Consider the following 20,528-nt stretch of genomic DNA (forward strand, 5'->3'; position numbering starts at 1 on the left):
TGTGATTAAGTAAGACCACACTTTCTTCCAAGGAATATCATTAAAGGAATTACACCAATAGGATACAACAGAAGGGACCGTAGTAATATTGCTTTGAAAGAGTTGTCTAATTTTTTTTATTCCTAAGAGAGGGACTAGACAGAAAGCAAATTTTTCCAATCACAGTCTCACACGGATGTACCCAATAAGTAGAGGGTAAAGCATCAACGGAATTTTTTAAAAGAGCAATAGCTCCACTGGGGATGGCATTCATCACTATGGCAAAATCTCGTGGGGTAACAGGAATACTATATTTAGTTAGGAATTCAGAATAAGAAAACAAATGACCATTTGAGTTTACAAGTTGAGAAACCAAAACAATATTATTATTAAACCAATTAGGGAAAAAAATGTTTTTTATTTTTAAATCGGATGTCATGGTTATTCCAAATAAAATACCTGTGGGGACTAAAATTATGTTTGTAGATTAAGTGCCAAGCTAAAAGTGCCTGCTTATGTAAATTTGATAGTTTGATGGGCAATTTAGAGATATTATAATTGCATACTAACAGAAAGGGGAGACCACCGACTTTAGAGAAAATATACTTGGGAATTATGTTCCATATGGATTCAGAATCGTTCAAGAATTGCCTTAGCCAATTGATCTTAAAAGTGTTATTTAAAGAAGCAAAGTCAAGAAAATTAAGACCCCCTTGTCCAAAGCTATTTATGACGACAGATTTTTTGATGTAATGTTTCTTGTGTTTCCATAAAAAGTCATAAAGCATCCTATCAACCTCTTCACAAATCGATTTGTTCACATGTAAGGAAAGAGCAGGATAGGTCAATCTAGAGATACCTTCTGCCTTAGCAAGAAGAGCCCTTCCTCGTAACGACAGGTCTCTCTGGAGCCAGGAATATAGCTTTTTCTTTGCTTTAGTAATTACTGGATCAAAGTTTAATTTAGCTCTCGCATTGATATCTTTACAAATGATGACACCCAAATAGTTAACTTGGGACTTAACAGGAATATTGTGCAGGAAAGGAGCAGAACAAGACTTTAAAGGTAAGAGTTCACATTTATCTAAGTTCAAAGATAGACCAGAAGCTTTAGAGAACATTCCAATAAGATCAAGAGCGATAGGGATTTGAAAGTCATTTTTAAAAAAGAGAGTGGTATCATCAGCTAATTAAGTTATAAGAATATGTTTATCATTTATGTTAATTCCTTGTAATTGACTATTTAGCAGGAAAGTAGTAAGAAGTTGAGAAGCTATCAAGAACAAGTAAGGCGATACCGGGCAACCTTGGCGAACCCCTCTAGCCACATTAAACCTGGGAGAAGTGCCAGTTTTAAGATTAATTGAGCAGTTGCCATTTTTATACAAAGTTAGGACAGTTTTGCAGAAGAAGTCACCAAAGCCAAATTTATCCAGGGATTGAAAAATAAAATCATGTTCAAGGGGACAAACTTCTTCTTATACAGACGTGATGTAGGCCTAATGACGCAAAGACGAATGACGGCATGAATTTGCCATGGAAAACTAAAAAATGTACGGACTGCAGCTTTAACAATAACTAAAACCATTTGAAAATCGTTACTTAAAATAGATGTTAACTGAAATAAAATCAAATGTAAAAAAAAAAAAAAATTAGCCTATACTTATTTTACCTCAGCAACACCAAAATAATGTTCTTCCACAAATGCATGTAGATTTTAACCACTAGAGAGCCAAAAGTTAAATTGTGTACCAAACAATGTACTCAAATAAAAAAAGATATAAACCATAGAAATGGTCACATCCACGTACTGTTTGTATTCGTTTTCATTGGTCACGTCTTCCTTTGTTCTATTTTCCCGCCACAATCTGTCACCATGGACACTGATCACTTTAATTACAGCTGCTCATAATGTTATTTAATCATGTGTATTTAAGTTCCTGCTTGTTTTCAGTTCATTTGTCTGGTATTGTCTGTGCTTAAGTGCACACTGTTGCGCACCTTGCCTTCTATGTTAATAAACCTTGTATTTACCTTATCCTCGTCTTCCATCTTCCTCAGACCCAAGCCTTACAGAAATAAAATATAGACTGAAAACTAATAAAAATGACAAAAGCACACAACAAAATTAAGAAATCTTTAACTAAAATTAAAGACATGGAAAATAATAATAATAATAATAATAATAATAATAATAATAATAATAATAATAATAATAATAATAAATAAAACCTATAATTTCAATTTTGCTAAAATAATAAGATTTTTTTATTGTATATAAAAAATGTCTCATTTTCCACAGACACCTACACAAACCCTGTCCTGAGAAAGATAAAGTGCTTATCAGTTATCATCACACACCGACTGAAAGTCGTTTCTTGTGGATAAGATAGGCTTATATCAAAGTGCAATTTTTGATAATCTCCCTTTAGGCTCTCGTATCACAATGTTACATGTGACCATCTCTTCCCTCTGTGATAGTAATTTCATGGCGTGTGCTTCCTTAAATTCAGCACTCGGAGATCACTGAACCGTTTCCATGAAAATAAAAAAATACAGACACACTTGAACTGAGTTTCCATGCATATTACACATGAATTTCTTATATGCTGTAGTATAATGTTGTGCTTGGTGACATCTAAAAAAACAATTACACAATATATGAATATATAAATAAAATATTTAAACTCAAACTAAAGTAATTTTAAGGCTTGTGTTAGGAAGAAACACACTTCTCTTTTTTTTTACTTTTTACACAGACATATCTATATATACAAATAAAAAGCCTGCTGCTCAGGACAATAGCAAGGTTTTATATACAGGTTATATATATATATATATATATATATATATATATATATATATATATATATATATATATATTTGCTTTATGAAAAGATAAATCGCTGTGTGCCACCATATCTATTAAGGTTTCCGTCTAAGCCATCAAAGACATTGGCAGAAATGATTACAGCCCAGTTGATGTATACCTCTAATTTTCTATTCCCATTCAAACATGTTTCATTTCAAATCTCCTAATTACTTGACCTACTGGCAAGCTTCTTTAAAAGCATGCTTATTTACATTGATATGTAGGTCAGGAACAAGTCTGTCATTAGGCTTGCTACAAGAATGCTTTTTATGTTTGATTTGTTTGATGTAGACATCACTGGAAATGCAGCATTTCAAAGGAAGAGATAATTGTGAAGTGTGTCTTGGTTAATGCACCAATGTCAAGAACTCAACTACCCGGAGTCAGAAAAACAACACTGCTTCTTACTGATGTACCACTTCAATCAACTGCTCTGGAGTAAAGCACGCTGGCTGTTCTGACATTTGACCACTTAATATGTTCTCAAAAGCACTCAGAACTCCACAGTAGTCAATGTCAAAGCTGTCTCTGCCTCGCAACAAGACAATGATTCCAACAATATTTTATTATGATTATTCAATTTTCCAATATTTCCCTATACTATAACACTGCATTCACACAGTGTCAGTGTCTTTAGGCTCGTCTAAACTGGACTGGTGCTGACCAGAGACTGAAACTGGCAAACTCAACCTTCATAGTGACAACAGCCAATCACATTACTTTTCCAGTGTTGCATGAATGCAGTTGGTTAGTGTCTGTGCTAAGGTATTTGCATAGGCGATCTGATTGGCTGAAAGGCTGAAAAGTTTTTAGGCTTGTTCGACTTCATGCAGCACTTCACAGCCCTATCAGCTGCTGACTTGAAGCAGTGCATGCCGGTCACTGTAACATATGCCATTAGATTAGTACTGCAGGAGGGATTCGAGAGCATCCGACATTCTGGTTCATTCTGCCCAGCTTCTCCAGAGAAATAAGCTATTTTAACCTTGCATCGCCTATCAACGACATCATACCTGTGTTACCCTCGATTTCCTGTTTTGTTAATTGTATGTATTTTAAGACTTGCCAGTTTAAACATTCAAATGATTTAACACCAATCAACATTTATTTTTAACATCAATATGGAAAGCATGAGCTGTTTTCTGTGACAGAGTTGAGCCACATCATGTCTCTGCCTCTGGTCTGGAGATTGGAGCTTTAGCTTTAATTTCTACATTTATATAACTGTTTATTTCACACCAACATAATGAATTGTTCTGCATATGTGAGCGTGTGGGTGAGCTTTTGATATTGCAGCTCTACTTCCTGGACTCCGGTCCCGAGATCACTACTGTGCAGACGCTCTCCCAAATCTGCACAAGATGTCAGCGCCATATTCAGACATCGGCAGCTTCACTTTTCTTCAGTGGAAGGTAATGAAGATGCGTCGTCCATACATTTGGTTACAACCCATGTAAATTCTGCAAAAAAATAAACATCATATAATGAACAATATTCTAACATTGTGTTGATCCCACCTTTGCTGCCAAAACAGCCCTGACCCATCGAGGCATGGACTCCACTAGATCCCTGAAGGTATGCTGTGGTATCTGGCACCAAGATGTTAGCAGCAGATCCTTTAAGTCCTGTAAGTTGCCAGGTTGGGCCTCCATGGATCAGCAACAGTGCTTAGGTAGGTGGTACGTGTCAAAGTAACATCCACATGGATGGCAGGACCCAAGGTTTCCCAGCAGAACATTGCTCAAAGCATCACACTGCCTCCGCCGACTTGCCTTCTTCCCATAGTGCATTCTGGTGCCATGTGTTGCCTAGGTAAGCGATGCACACACACATCCGTCCATCCATGATGTAAAAGAAAACATGATTCATCTGACCAGGCCACCTTCTGACATTGTTCCATGGTCCAGTTCTGATTCTCACATACCCACTGTTAGCGCTTGCGGCGGTGGAAAGGGGTCAGCATGGGTACCCTGACTGGTCTTTGACTATGTAGCTTCATACACAACAAACTGCGAGGCACTTTATATTCTAACACATTTCTATCAAAACCAGCATTAACTTCTTCAGCAATTTGAGCTACAGTAGCTCGTCTGTTTGATCAGATCACACGGGTCAGCCTTCGTTCCAAACCCCGTGCATCAATGAGCCTTGGCCACTGATGGCGAAATTCATGTCATGTGTACTGTACGCTGACCCTCGTGTACTCTGGGCTTAAGACTACTTTGGCTTTAAGACTATCGTAGCTTCTGTTTAATGCCAATTTTAATTAAAGGTTCAGACCACACATAGTCAAATAGTCTTTATCAGCTGAAAAAATATTTCATGCACTTTTTAACTCACCTAAAGTCTCTCACATTGAGGCTTAATGTAAAAAAGTACCTTTTTAAAAATGACTTTAATACTTAATGTTCAATGCCGAATATTTTATTTTTAAAGCACTTTATTGACAAATAGAACAGTGAGCATGTACTGTACAGGCATTTTCATAGCATTACCCACCACACTGTTTTTTTCAGTATTTAAAGACAATATTTTGATTGTCATTAGGACAGCACACACTGAGCTATTCATTTCCCTGCTTGTTTTTTTTTTTTTTTTTTTTTTTGTTATGTACAGTTAAATAAAATAAATTATTAAAAGTGACTGACCATTTTATCTAGAAAAAAAAAAGTTTGGGTACATATGATAGAAGGGGAATGTAAGAGGGGGTAAAATTAATTCTTTGAAATGCTTCAGTACGTGGAGACTAAGCAATGAGCCTTGCAGGTTTCATCTTTTTCTTTACATAAATATGCTGTACTAGTACCATGGTACCATGATGGTATCAGATGGTTATATAATTTAATACTTACAGTATACTATGTTTCTGAACACTTACTGTATTAATGTACAATTTGCATGGTACTTCATAGAACGCTATTAGGGTACATGTCCAAAAACATGTTCGTCTAATGAACAAGTTTGTTAGCGTTTTTTCTTTTTCACCGCATGTCAGAGTTTTTAAAGCTCAAATACAGAGAGCTGACCATCGTAGCATCCTCAGGCAGCGGCTCCTTCATGTCTGTGCGTTTCAAGCACAGGAGAGTTTCCAACACTTTGGGGAACTGCACAGTGAAAATCAGGTAGATACATGGATTGGCCACACTGTTCAGACTGGCCAGCAACATGAGGATGGTGAAGGTTGCAGCTGAAAAATGTAATTGACGTATTGGTTAGATACAAGAAATTTCATTTGATCAGATTCTCAATGAATGTCCCTAAACATGATTTAGCAGTGCTGTGTGTAACATGTAGAGGAGAGTGAAGTGTAACATGGGGTTAAGTAAGTTCCATCAGCTTTGACCATTTAGAAACAAGTTACAAGGGGTGACCTGACCACCCTATAAGATGCATCTGTGCACAAATATAAACCATTTATGTGAGAAAGCATTATATCATATTTTATAATATTGTCAACCCCTGCTTTAGATAATGTCAAGTCTAAATCAGACAAATGTTCTATTGAAACATAATCACAACTTGCAATAATTGCTTTAATAAGCTTGCAGCCTCAATGAATATTACTTTTCCCCCAAAACTATGGGGGGGGGGGGGTACACTTAACACTTAAACAGCAGACAGACAGACACACTGTAAAAAAACTATTTAAAAAATAAGTTATATGGTTGCCTTAATATATTAAGAGTTAATACAATTAATTTTTTTTAATGAATCAACAACCTTCATTAAAATATTATTAAAAGATTTTGTACTATTAAAAGCGTATTGAGTAATTGTGTGTGTTTTATTTGTGATGATCCAGTGAAACATGCCAAATTGTGCTATTTTCATGATTTATCAATTTTTTATGTAGTTCAGATACAATAATATTTTGAGGTTTCTATTTATTAAACCAATTACCTGCATAGCATCAACTCAAATTTTTAATTCCAATAAACTCAACATTAAGGCAACCAGGTTACTTGCTGTTGTTTTTTTTTGTTTTGTTTTTTTTAAGTTAAACCATATTTTTTTTTACAGTGCAGACAGACAGATAGACTGATAGATAGACTATATTTCAAACATGTTTACTAAAATAATTTCTCTTACTTTCAGTCGGAGCACCATCATCCCACACAGACCACAGCTGCACGGTGAAGAACGGAGCCCAGCACACGGTATAGGCGAGGACGATCACCACTGTCATCTTCACGGTCTTAATCCGAGACTTGGACACAAACACTACGTTGTTGGCTCTGGAGGCAAAGGAGTGCGGGTGTCCATCACCTCCCTGTGGCTGCTGCTGCTGCGTCTTCAGGTACAGGTTGATCTGGAGCGCGCGGCAGATGCGCACCTGGCACACCGTCACAGTTACGATGGGCACCAGAAATATCACCAGTGTCGTCCACGTCACGTAAGCTTTAGCTCCCCACGGCTGAATGAACTCTGCCCAGCAGTCGTAGACACCCGGGGCGATCTGAACCCTGGAGAAAATGAACAGTTGCGGGACGCTGAAGAAGAACGACACGAGCCACGCGACGCACACGGGCAGGTTCCAGCGCGCGCGCCTCTTCTGGAAAGTCACCATGGGGTTGCAGATCGCCTGATAACGGTCCACCGTCATCACAACTATCATATAAGTGGAGGCGAACATGCCGACGATCTGCAGATACTTTACCAAACGACAGACGAGGTCAGGGCCGATGAAACGATCTGTTATGTCCCACATCAGTTGAGGACACACCTGAAAGAAAGCGACCACCAGGTCCGCCAAGCAGAGGTGCGTCACAAACACTCGCATCCTGGACATCTGCTGTCTCTTCCTCCACAGGACCAGCAGAAGACCAAAGTTCAGAGTTGATGCGGAGAGAAAGATGACGCTCAGCAGCGCGATCTCGATTTGAGCCAAGTGCTCGTTCCGGGGTTCATCTCCGTTTACTTCCATCTCCAAAGTTGCATTGCTTAAGTTTAATGTGAAGAAAGACATTATCTTAATATTTTTAGAGTCTATAATAAATAATTCAAGTTCAGAACCTGCAGTCCAACTGACCCGTTACACACAAGTCAAGACTGTCAGTATACAAGCGTCTCTTAGTGTACGAGCGTGAGTGACGACTAGAGGCTTTATATGTGTATGTGGGTCTGATAGATAGAGGGTGGGTCAATTGATTCAGAACTCTTCTTGAATACAAAATGGCATTTAGAAATCTAAGAGATGAATAGACGAGTTATGAATACTTTAGACAAAGACACTCGCTCTAAGACAGTTTTACATAATATATAAAGTATTTACATAATAATAAATATTATTATAACGGCACTATGAAAAAGCACAAAATCTTCATAAAACCTCTAATAAACTAGCATAGCCTACTGAGGTGCAAATATAAATAGTACATATTATTCATTAATTAATAAATAGGTTCTGTTCATCCTTTTTGTTATGCATGATTCTCTTTTCAGTAATTAAGATCCAAAAAACTAACAAACAAAACATCCTGACAGTTTTTCTGACTGCAAAAATCAACTAGATAAAAAGGTAAATTGTTCCTAGCTTGGATGATTCAGATGTCTAATTTGAAGTAGACTTTGAGTCTTACATTTCAATGTGACCCCGACACAAATGGTGTATCAAAATTTGCTACGCCTTTTCAAAACACATATGTGGTGTAACATGCACATTCATGATCCTACCTGAAAACTATCCTCTACTTTTAATTTTTTTTTTTTTTTTTTTTTTTAAAGCAGTTGAAATTCGAATAGGCGTCAAATTGATCCCAACACAGGTACACTGTGTTGCCAAAAGTTTTGGGATGCCTGCCTTTAGCTGCACATGAACTTTAATGACATCCCATTCTTAATCCGTGGGTTTAATATAGAGTTGGCCCACCCTTTACTGCTGTAACAAATTCAACTCTTTTGGGAAGGCTTTCCTCAAAGGTTTAGGAGTGTTTATGGGAACCTGAAAGTTGTCGAGTTGAAGTCATGAAGTCAAGTTCCTCCACAACAAACAGTGCAGGCAGGCAAGTACCGTTCTCCTGGCAACTGTCAAACCCAGACAAATCCATCAGATTGCCAGACAAATAAACATAATTCGTAACTCCGGAGAACACCTTGCATTGCACTTGGTGATGTAAAGCTTGGATGCAGCTGCTGGGCCATGGATACCCATTTCACAAAACTCTCTATGCACTGTTCTTGAGCAAATCTGAAGGCCACGTGAAGTCTGGATGTCTGTAGCTATTAACTGCAAAAAGTTGGTGATTTCTGCACCTCAGCATGCGCTGACCCCGCATTGTGATTTTACATGGCATACCACTTCATGGTGGAGTTGCTGTTGTTCCAAACTGCTTCCACTTTGTTATAATACTGCTAACAGTTGACCATAGAATATTTAGTAATGAGGAAATTTCACAAATGGCACTGGCAACCTATCACAGAGCTCCTGAGAGTGATTGGAACACCTGAATTGAATGATTTGGAGGGGTGTCCCAATACTTTTGGCAATAGAGTATTTATATATTAAACCATTACATAATCTCAAACCATCCATGGACTTAAAGCAAGACACCACAACACTCTAATATGTGATGTGTGCTACTTTATTTCAAAGTAAACACCTGGAGAGTTGGTTAACCATCTAATAACTATGGGCTGTTGACAAAAGGAATATCATTTTCCTCATAATAAAACCTTGGCTACAATCTCTGCAGCAGGAGAGCTAAATTACTCCCTTTACTATAATGATTATAGCGCTTCACTAATTACACCACTTAACATGTATGAACGGGCAATCCACAAATTTTTTTTTTTTTAAATAATTCGAAATCAAATTGCATTGTGTCATTCAGTTTAGATGCATCCTTATTCGAACCAATTATATTAATAAATGAATGAATGAAATTTTAAACTAAATCACCATTTATAAAAGGATATAATTAACAACTTCAGAAAGAAGTTCTAAATCTCACAATTCTCGCTTTGATACTCCAAGTAAAGACATTTTCTGCATCCAGAAAACATAGCCATTACAAATTCCCAAGATAGCAGCCATAGATATTCCTCAGCTTTTGGTAGCATTGTATCTGCAAAGCCACAGGACAAAATAAGTGTTATACAAGTACCCCATACAGGCCTGATGGTTCCTCCACACTTTTCGTTGACACTGGAGGTGCACCTTCTGTACAGACTCATAAGGCATTATAGAACCTGCATGCAAACACATTAGCACTTCTTATACTAGTGTTCCCTTATCTGACATCAGGATCTGCTTAGGGTGGCCAGAAGTTCCTCTTTGCTCATCTGATAGCGGCTCTTCTTCCACATGTCCCTAAGCTCCTGAAGGATGGTGCCAATCTCTTTACCCGAGGTAATGCCCAACTTGCGTAGGTCATGCCCATTCACTGGGAAGCGGGGGATTGACCACCTTCTCAGCTCATCTAAAAGTTTCTTTTCTCCCTGATACTTCAGAAGCTCCAGAACTTTACTCTGGGAGTCTGGCTCTCGAGACTGCAATGGGAAAAGAAATATATATAGATAAAATAAAAACTATATAATGTGGAAAAAAAATATGGCACTTTCCACAAAACAAAAAAAAACATTTACTTGTTCTGCTTAGTGTTCGGATTGGCATTTTATCATCTAATCAAAAGATACCGAACTCAAAGGCAAAAGGATACGTTCACAAACTTATTGGTCGGCTTTTATGACGTATTGCCTATTTTAAGACAGACCTTAACAAACATCCAAAACAATGCTGTGTGCAGGTATAAATGCATGTGTTGTATGTGTGTAGCCGACAAATAATGGTATTTTGACCAGCTAAACTCGTTAAGACTCAGACGGCAGCACTCACAAATATTCAAATGAACCGCACTAAAAGAGTAAGATAAGACCCTAAAAGGGACAGAATGCTCACGCATAACTGTTTTTCTCATAGTCACGCATCATATTTCAGTACTACAGGCATCAGAATCGTATCTCCAGGCAGCAGATCTTCAGTGTGTGTGTGACGGAGGGATTCCTGCCACTGTTTTGACTCCTCTACACAATTTATAAGCTCTTCATGAGTTCTCAGCTGGTCAAAATACCATCATATGTAGGCTACGCACATTCAACAAGCACATTTAGTCCAGCACACGGCATTGTTTTGCATGTTTGGTAAGTTCTAAATATAAGCAATACGTCATAAAAACCAACCAATCAAGTTAAGAACATATCCCTTTGTCTTTAGGTGTGAACACACCCTAAATTAATTAAATCAATGTACAGCAACTGATGGTAGTAAACAGAGAGAACAGGGATGATATGTACATACATCAATTATGAAATCTGTGTACGATTTCATGCTGTCGTGTTGATCCTGTCCCTTAACGAGATCTCGTCTGTATTTGACCAGGAAGAGACCCAGGTTTTTCTCTTCTCTGGACAGCTTCAGCCGCAAATCCAGTTTATCTACATCCTCCTGGCTTCTGAACAGAGCTGCCAGTATAGTCATGGGTTTAGGAGAGATGCCGTGAGCCCTCTGCCAGACTTGCTTCATCTCTCCAACATTGCCATCTGCTGGAAGACCTGCAAGGAAACACACAGTAAGCCAGAATATTTGCAAAAAAAAAGTTAATATTTGTATATATAATAGCAGTCACACACACACACACACACACATTAAAATATAATCAAATATATAACAGGGTGTATACAGATATAGGAAAGGTAAACGTAAGACTTTTTAAGGCCTTTTTAATACCAATTTGTATGCAATTCAAGACCAAACCTGTGATGGAATTACACATTATATTTTATACATTATATACATGTACAGCTCTGCCACTTAACAGTGATTTCTCAATGTTAAGTGGTCTCCAGAGCTGTATGTAATGAAATGTGCTTAATGTAACAAATAAAATAACGCTGTCATTAATGAAATGTATTATCATATATAGTTTTTTTTTTCCATTTCAGCAGACAATATACTATACAAAAAAATCCCTACAAAAGCACCACATCACAGAGATTTTTGGTTGAGTATATTCTGAAGAAATATTTTCAGGGTTTTATCAACTTTTACATACTGCAAATCTGTCCAGTGATTGTAAACAGAGATTTTGTCTGTCAGACAGCAGTAGCAGTAATTTTATTTTAGCAGTATTATTTATTTTAGTTATTTTAGCAGTAATGTGACCATAATTAAGACCCATCGAATCTGAATTTATGACATTTTAATAATTAAGGCACTTTATTAGAAGAACCCGTGGCCACCCTGTATAATCTTATTTAAATCACATGCTCTCTGATATAATTTTTCATTAAAAAATGTATGCTATTTAAAAAATAAAAAATAAACTTGTAAAATAATTGTGCAACAAAAGACATTACAATCTCTGACTGTTAAATAATGTATTTGTCAGTGAATCATTAATTCATTCATCCAGTATGTAACAGCGGTGGTGGTCGCCCCTTAAATTAAATAAATACTTTTTTCACCAGATTTCAACTTCAGGTGCTAGACAGAGGCTGATCACTGCAGAGCCAATAGGTGGAGCTTGATGTCCAGCTCCCACTCACTGGATGTAATGGGAGGAGCTAGATGGTCCAACCACACCCTTAACAAGCTCTAAGTGAAAGATCACGTCCAGAGAGAGGGGGAGCGGGATATAATTTGGCTTAGAAGCATGAGTAATTAAACAAGTGAAGTCTTTATGAGTCATTGAACCATTCACTGATTAAAAACTGCAGATATTAACGTTTTGAGTTTTCAGCCACAGCTCCTAACACATGTCTTTTTTATTACTTAGTTTCTCACCTGTGTACTGGGCTAGGCCTAACTCATAGACAAGGTCCAGCAGATGACCAGCATGGTTTCCAACCAGCATCTTCTTCAGCTCCATCCAGATCCTCTCACCTGAGATAACAGCCAGTCCTTTGGCATTCTCTCTTATTGCTTCCAGAGTCTCAGGTTCGTGTTGCCCAGGCTCAGCTGCCACCCGTCCATAGAATCTACAGAGCAATCAGACTGAAGATTTAAAGATAAATTCATCATAATCAAACTCCAGCATAATTTTTTCACCTTCATATTATTCCAACCATTCAACTACTATCTGTCAAGATACTGTAATAGCGAAAAATTTACCTGAAATATCGCAAAATTCTAAGGTAGTCCTCTTGGATCCGTAGTGAGGCACTGCCAACAAACCTTACTTTCTTGTTCTTGAGGTCCTCATATCCTTGGAAATAATCATACAGAGTCCCATCCAGGCCTGTATAAACAAAATAAATGTTAATGATTCCAAATCATAATAATGAGAAATTCATTCATTAAGTTGTGATGTCCATTCAGGTGAAATATCTTCTTAGGTACTCCTGTTTTACCAAGAAACATGGAGTTGATGGTGAGATCTCTGCGCTCTGCATCCTTCTGCCAGTCAGTGGTAAACTCCACCTCTGCGTGCCGCCCATCGGTCTGCACATCCACTCGCAAAGTGGTCACTTCAAAGTTCTCATTATGAAGCTATACAATGTATAAAGTGGGGCGTTTCAGTTTGTAGTCATAATGTTGACATTATGTGGAAAATTCCAAAATACAGACCAAAATAGATCACCTAAACCCACTACAGAAGTTTAATAAATGGGAATAAAAATGTTTAAGGAACATCAATATGAAATTCTCCACATTACCCTGGCAGTAATAGTCCCATGTTTCTCTCCTTTATTGTTTATCATCCTGACTCCTGCTGTCTGGAACATGCTCTTCATTTCGTCTGGAGTGGCTGTGGTGGCAAAATCTACATCTTCAGGCCGGTTTCCTGACAGAAGGTCCCGCACCGCCCCTCCTGCAATCCTCAGCTCAAACTGGTTCTTTTCAAATATTTCTATACATGATAACAAATACAATGCTTTTTGGACATGCTCCTTGGTAACTAACAAAGTAAATAGCATTGTGCATTAAAATAGTAATACCTTATAACATGGGGAAAAATTGTTTTGGTGACTTCACTATTATTGTAAAATGTGAAAATACTATTAGAATAGAATAAGTAGGTGTGTCCAAACTTCTCACTGTTAGTTACTGTATATCAAAGTGAGGTAATGGTAAAGTGGGGATATCATCATTGTACCACACTGCATTTGTTATTATAAGGGTCATGGTGACATAAGATAAAGCTTACCAGCTAGGCCAACCAGCCCGTCGGTAAATAAAGACTCGAACTCTTTAGTTTTCAGTTGCATTGTGATTAATGATCTGAGACTCCACGTGAGATGAACTCGATTGATAAACCTGGGGCTAAGAAATAATTTAGCCCACATCGGTGCACCTAAAGACAACAAAGTCAGTGTGTGTAAATTACATACAGTAAATGCTGAATCGTAAATACGAACAAATGTTACATTCATTAAAAGCTTATGACTTCAAGTGATTATTTCAGGTTAGTCCCCAAAGTGATGAGCACATAACATGAAATTGCCAATGACAATAAAACACTGTGCGGTTTTAATTGTAATTACTAAAATAAGGAATACATGTATCAAACTTAGCATCAAATACTTTATATATAGTCACCTCGGGAAATTAACAGATGTTATTTTAGCACCGCGGTAGTTTAACTCACGCCGTGAGCAGCCATGACAGAAATTCGCAAGGGGGCGTGACCAGGGCACAGCGTTTCCGGGATTGGTACATAATGACACTAACAACCAATGAAAAGGGTTTATTTGCTCTCCTTTTTCCCGAGCTCCCGCCCAACATGCTGCATTTAGTAATATAAATACCATTTACATCTCTTGGCAGAAAACGCTTTGGAAGTTTGGATGTTTTAGTAAAATAACGTTCATTAATGTTTATCAGTCAAGTCCTACGTTCACCACAATTTCTTTATGTAATTTATTATTATTATTATTGAATATAAAGATTACAGGGAATACATCACATAGCACTAAGAGACTAAGATAAAACGAAGTAAGGCACTAAAATTTCAAGATGCAATGGAATATTAAAAAAAAAAAAAAAAAAAAATATATATATATATATATATATATATATATATATATATATATATATATATATATATATATATATATATATATATATATATAATATAAAGGAATACTTATAAAGGAATCCTAAAGATATTTCCTTCAGGATATTACAGGAGGTAGGTAACCTTAAAAGCACGGTTTTAGTTCATCTAAACTATGAACAGAGTCTTTAAATCAATACACCACAAATTTTTATTTTGAGCACACTCTACGAATCGGACAAAACAAACGGTTCATGGTTCAAATGAATCGCTTGAAATCAGACCGATGAATCTCTGTTTAGTGAAACAGTTCGAATGTTTAATTTAAAAGATCAGACTCAAATCGTTCCTTCGCAAATTGAACAGTTAATTACTAGTTAATTCAATCAGGCAACAAAAAAACAAACAAACAAAATTGTATGCGCGGACACCCCTATCTCGCGGAGACAGTAAAAATCATTACCTGTGGTCTGATTGCATCAAGACCTAAATGCTCAAACTTGATGGTTTGTTTACTATTGAAGTAACCGCCCATTTAAAGCCAAAACGCATCGCGAGAGTGAGGAAGTGCATAAGCAGTGAGTAGCTGCCAGTATATCCGGCTAGTCTTTTTTAATGGCTAAAGTGGAGATCGCCCCTTTGAGAGGCTGGGATGATTTCTATCCAGGCTCGGAGCGCTTCGCCAAACCAGATACGCGAGATTTGGCAAAATGGAACAACAGAGTGGTCAGCAATCTACTGTATTATCAAACTAACTATCTGGTGGTGGCAATCATTGTATTCATGTTTGTAGGGTAAGTCTATACTCTTGTTGGTTAATTTGAACATGCATGTAGGCTACAATATGGGATTTAACTGTGAACAACATTTTAAGAAGAATTTTTAACAAGTCTTCAACACGTAAACACAATCGTATTAGAGAAAGTATCGCGAGAGAAGTAGGCTAATATCGACTTTTAAAATTGTAAATTCAGCTCTAAGTGCACTGTAACTAATTTCTGATCAAATCAACGTTAAATTATTTTTAAAATTGGAAGCTAGTCTGGTTTTTGTTTTGGTTCCATCTTGGAGTAGACTGTAAAATATGCTAACTGTTACATGAAAACTGCAATCTATAGGCCTACCTTGAAATTATCATTCGACCATCATTATATCTTGGTACACTCCTTTACTTCTTTTACTTTTTTGAAGGATATTTCATTTTGTGCGGAAAAAATAAGATACGATAAACTTTTCCCCCCTGTCCAAATTAGAACGTTAAGTCATTTTTTTCTAAATATAGTTGGTGGATAGTTACTGGACACACATAGTTGTGTCGATATGTGGACAGCTGTGTTTGTAAGATACACTGTAACGTCTGGGAGCTTATGGTTTGGCTCTAATATTATAGCTAGTTGCTAAGACTGAATATTTGAGGGTGTAATCAGTGTAATCACATGACCATGAGCAAAAAGCACGAGGGCAGTATTTAGCAATGTACTCATTTCACAGTCATAAATTGCATGTCTATTTTCCTTAACGTAATTTATTTAACTGTCAAGTTTATTAATTGTTTTATTCATTTAGAGACCAACATGAAAAATGTCTCCTTTTGTCAGCAATATTTTGTGTACACTCTGTAGCCATTAGGTGTCACCATTGACTTATGTTTGTATTATCACAAGGTTAAACGTTAGAACAAATTAAATTGAGTTTTTGTGATAACTAAGGGAACGAGTAATGCTTATTTTTAAGACATCGAAGCATTAGTTGGAAGAAAAAAAAATGTATTAGACAACTGAACTGTAGTATAATCACCATGATTTTGGCCATCAACAATATCATCCTGTCACCATTCAATCCTCTGTCCACAGGTTGATGAACCCTGTGAGCATGTTCACAGGTGCAGCAGTGGTCACTTCTGTCTTTATTGGCTCTGTGTGGGCAGGGGAGAACAAGGCCATCATCAAAAGTTTCAAGAAGGAGAACCCTACCTTGTTTGTTTTCCTGGTGATGGTTGTGAGCTACTTCCTCATGTCACTCTTCGGTGGAGTTATGGTATTCCTGCTTGGAATCAAGCTGCCACTTCTGTGTAAGTTTCTTAAGAAATGTTGTTTATCATAGATCTTATTAGATAAAATGAAAAGAGGAAGAAAAAAGACATTCTATGAAAATTAGATGGAATGCAGTAAGACTGCATGTCTTGAAAAGAAAAATTCGCAACATAGCAGTTTATTAAAGGCACAATATGTGTTTTTTACAGATAGTGGTCACTTATTCAAAATAAAGTCGTAGCTTGATGACGCTTTGATTTTGTTGAATCATGGGAGTTGTTTTCTTCACCACTACATCTGGTGGAAAGGAATCCGATGGGACTCAGGCAGAAATCATATTTATAGATGACCTTGGATCATATCTTACCACTAAGAGTTCTCCTACATGGCAGTAAAAGTTCTTAGTTATGAGCTTTCTCTTAACCTATTCACAAAGCTGCTGAGAGCAACTTTTACTAAGGAATAGAGAGAATTCTTAAAGGGTTAGTTCTGTCCTTTATTACTCACCCTCATGCTGTTCCAGACCGGCAAGACCTCAGTTCATCTTCGGAAAACAAATTAAGATATTTTTGTTGAAATCCGATTGCTCAGAAAGGCCTCCATTGACAGTAATGTCATTTCCTTTCTCAAGACCCATACAAAGCACTAAAGACGTTGTTACAAAGCCCATCTCACTACAGTGGTTCTACAGTAATTTTATGAAGCGACAAGGATGTTTTTTTTGCGCAAATAATAAATAACGACTTGTATAGTGATGGCCGATTTTCAAAACACAGCCTCCTAAAGCCTCGGAGCTTAATGAATCAGCGGTTCGGATCGCCAGTCACATGATTTCAGCAGTTTGTCAGTTTGACATGCGATCTGAATCATGAATCGATACACTAATTCATTAAACTCCGAGGCTTCAGGAAGCAGTTTTTTGAAATCGTCCCATCACTATATAGGTCGTTATTTATTTATTTATTTATTTATTTATTTATTTATTGCGCACAAAAACTATTCTCGTAGCTTCATAAAATTATTGTAGAACCACTGTAGTAATATGGGCTTTTATAGATGTCAATGGAGGCCTTTCTGAGCCATCAAATTTCACCATAGATATTTGAATTTGTCTTCCGAAGATGAACTGAGTTCTTATGTCGAATGACATAAGGGTGAGTAATAATTACAGAATTTGAAGTTTTGGGTGAACTAACCCTTTAAGCAAAGTGTAAGGGTGGGGTTGACCTCGTTGCTATGGATGATGTCATCACGCTTCCTAACAATGACCACAGTAATTGGCTGATGGGGGGGGGGGGAGTGGCTGATGTTGGGTAGAACTAATTTGTTGAAGGTTTCATGTTGCTATATTCAAATAATTAAAATATAATAAGAAGAAGAACGTTGCCATATTCAAATAAAGATTTTAACTAAAGAGTTTCACTAATTAAACAAGTATATGTTCAGCTAATTGTCTGACTCTAGCATCTTCCGGTCATGTGTTTTTGGGGTAACACAGCACTGTTTTATCATGTTAAATACATTTGAGTGTGATGAAAGTTATGTTAAAATGCTTCTCTGTGCATTCACATGCCGGCTACTATGAGACACTTGTTGCACACTGCAGTAAGCTAGAGCGATATTAGGCATGGTACGTCATGGTACTCGCGGTAAATAAAACAAGACAAGAATTTAAACAATAAGACTAACTGTGTTGAGCTATATAACAATGGTTCGTTTTCTGTCGATGAACGTATCCAAACAGTTGCTCACCTGTCTAATAAAATACATAAGATATTCAAGTGTGTTTGGTGTTTTTGCAACAGGAAATCGAGGGTAACGTGGGTATGATGTCATTGATAACACAGGCACGGTCCATGTCCTGATTAAAATTGCTTATTTTTCTGGATTTAAACATTCTTGGAACATTTGGGATAATGCAAGTACACAAGTCTACAAAACATATCACCATGTGCTAGTGGTTTTTGGATATTTTAATCCAGAAATTGTATATATTGTGCCTTTAAATATAGTCATGTCATTTAAAAGTCTTTGACACGCAGCTAAGCATAAGTAAAGTGCTTTGTAATTTTTCATTTCAGTGATCTTTGCACATGCATCGCTTCGCCTACGGAACATGAAAAACAAACTGGAGAATAAGATGGAGAGCGCTGGACTCAAGAAATCACCCATGGGGATCATACTTGAAGCTCTGGGTCAACAAGAAGAGAACTTCAGTAAAATTCAAGACATTCTGGAGAGCAAACTAAAGGATGAACTCCGTAGATAGTGCCTTTCAGAGGTTCTCACCAATGCATGAAGGAACTGCTTTGAGCTTGCACAATTTGTGAAATCAGTGTTTAAGGAATAAAAATGGTTATACAAAGGGATTTACAAATTTTATTGGGAAAAAAAATGTTATAATGGTTCTGTTTACATCTTAGGTCAAATAAGAGGATGCTATTCAAAATCTCTTTTTTCTCTCTGACTTGTTGGGTAACATGTCATATGTGCTTATTGAAAGTGTTAGTATTCTTTTCTTTCAAAATACATCTATTCTTACATTAAGAAAATGTAAAGTATTACAAGATGTCTTCGGGATTTTAAGATCTAACATCTCAAATTATCCTGCAGTGTGATGATGGTGATAACGAATTCTATGAATGAACGATTGCATGGTCTGGAAAAGTAAAAGTAATGGCAACTGAAAACTTCCTATAATGAGCTATACTACTTTGTTGAATCACTTCTGTTTGTTGTTGATGTGAAGTTTATTGAACAGTGATGTATTTCTTTTGCAGCCTGTTGTAAAAGCTATTAGCTATTTAAGTCCTGCATTACAATGATTTTACCATAGTAAAGGGGGATTAGACACTTTTTGCATTATGCCTAAGATCATCCCTTGCTTTTGGTAAATTAGTTTAATGCTCAGCCTTTCATGGCTCAGTGTTTTGTTGTTAAGGTAAAATTAGGTTGAATATGTCATAGTAAATGGTATGATGTTTACTCCTAAATCTATGCAAAAAGTGTTAATAAAGTCACAATTTGTCTGATAAAACATTAAGTTAAATTAATTGTTGTGGTTTGCTTTGTTTGTTTTAATGTCATGCCAGCTTCTATTTTAATTAAAAATGTGTTAACTACCAGGTCATCATCTAAATGATAAAACCATATTTAGTTTAACAGAATGTCCTTCCTAAGTGTTAACTGAATAAAAAGGTTTTCTCAGAGACAAAAAGAACATGGTGGATCTTCTCCTAATAACTTGCTTCCTAAACTTGTGCCATCCTAGAATGGTCTATTTGGCAAACCATTTTGTCCAATCGATTTAAAAATGACTAAAACTTCCCCAACATTTGGAAATGGCTGTGGTTAAAGGTGCAATCAGCAATTGTACTGTTTATGTTGTGCTAGGTTTTGAAATTCACTTTTCACAATCATCCATTATCATTGTGTTACAAAATCAAAAGTGTTTGGAAACAGTGGTGAGCCAGTAGTAGTCGGTCATGTGATCTCAACATGTTGGCCTCATGCAACCTGGACCATGTTAAATAAACCAGCTTTTATTAGGATACTGATATGACTGAAGTCTTTATCTCCATCGAGTGTACATGACTTTATTGGTGTTTTACAAAAGGATTTACTTTAAATGTGAACATTTTAAAGACACTG

General features: G+C 36.8%; 3 protein-coding genes and 1 long non-coding RNA gene across 5 annotated transcripts; 2 read left to right on the top strand and 2 right to left on the bottom strand.

The window, feature by feature from the left end:
• Positions 1 to 5,177: 5,177 nt before the first annotated feature.
• On the bottom strand, positions 5,178 to 8,083 carry avpr2b.1 (arginine vasopressin receptor 2b, tandem duplicate, 1). The gene is made up of 2 exons (XM_067460181.1): positions 6,941 to 8,083; positions 5,178 to 6,038 (listed from the first exon to the last, which is right to left on the bottom strand). The coding sequence occupies exons 1-2, from the start codon at positions 7,815 to 7,817 to the stop codon at positions 5,833 to 5,835; spliced, it is 1,083 nt and encodes a 360-aa protein (XP_067316282.1). The 5' UTR covers positions 7,818 to 8,083; the 3' UTR covers positions 5,178 to 5,832.
• A 1,333-nt stretch (positions 8,084 to 9,416) lies between these two features.
• On the bottom strand, positions 9,417 to 14,492 carry trnt1 (tRNA nucleotidyl transferase, CCA-adding, 1). Its single transcript, XM_067460180.1, has 8 exons — positions 14,388 to 14,492; positions 13,996 to 14,142; positions 13,505 to 13,698; positions 13,199 to 13,337; positions 12,960 to 13,086; positions 12,633 to 12,826; positions 11,148 to 11,401; positions 9,417 to 10,339 (listed from the first exon to the last, which is right to left on the bottom strand). Exons 2-8 carry the CDS (start codon positions 14,132 to 14,134, stop codon positions 10,091 to 10,093), a joined length of 1,296 nt encoding a protein of 431 aa, XP_067316281.1. The 5' UTR covers positions 14,135 to 14,142; positions 14,388 to 14,492; the 3' UTR covers positions 9,417 to 10,090.
• On the top strand, positions 11,282 to 12,750 carry LOC137094487 (uncharacterized). The gene is made up of 3 exons (XR_010908662.1): positions 11,282 to 11,418; positions 12,317 to 12,517; positions 12,625 to 12,750. It is a non-coding gene; the product is annotated as an uncharacterized lncRNA (long non-coding RNA).
• An 884-nt stretch (positions 14,493 to 15,376) lies between the features above and the next one.
• On the top strand, positions 15,377 to 20,097 carry arl6ip5a (ADP-ribosylation factor-like 6 interacting protein 5a). Of its 2 annotated transcripts, none has more exons than XM_067458511.1 (3): positions 15,377 to 15,638; positions 16,698 to 16,915; positions 18,959 to 20,097. In XM_067458511.1, the coding sequence occupies exons 1-3, from the start codon at positions 15,460 to 15,462 to the stop codon at positions 19,144 to 19,146; spliced, it is 585 nt and encodes a 194-aa protein (XP_067314612.1). In that variant the 5' UTR covers positions 15,377 to 15,459; the 3' UTR covers positions 19,147 to 20,097. The 2 variants fall into 2 exon arrangements, with proteins under 2 accessions (XP_067314612.1, XP_067314613.1); XM_067458512.1 differs by having other exon boundaries at positions 15,381 to 15,570.
• The last annotated feature ends 431 nt before the right edge of the window (positions 20,098 to 20,528 follow it).

The sequence above is a fragment of the Pseudorasbora parva genome, chromosome 12, assembly GCF_024679245.1.
Source record: "Pseudorasbora parva isolate DD20220531a chromosome 12, ASM2467924v1, whole genome shotgun sequence".
Lineage (NCBI taxonomy): Eukaryota > Metazoa > Chordata > Actinopteri > Cypriniformes > Gobionidae > Pseudorasbora > Pseudorasbora parva.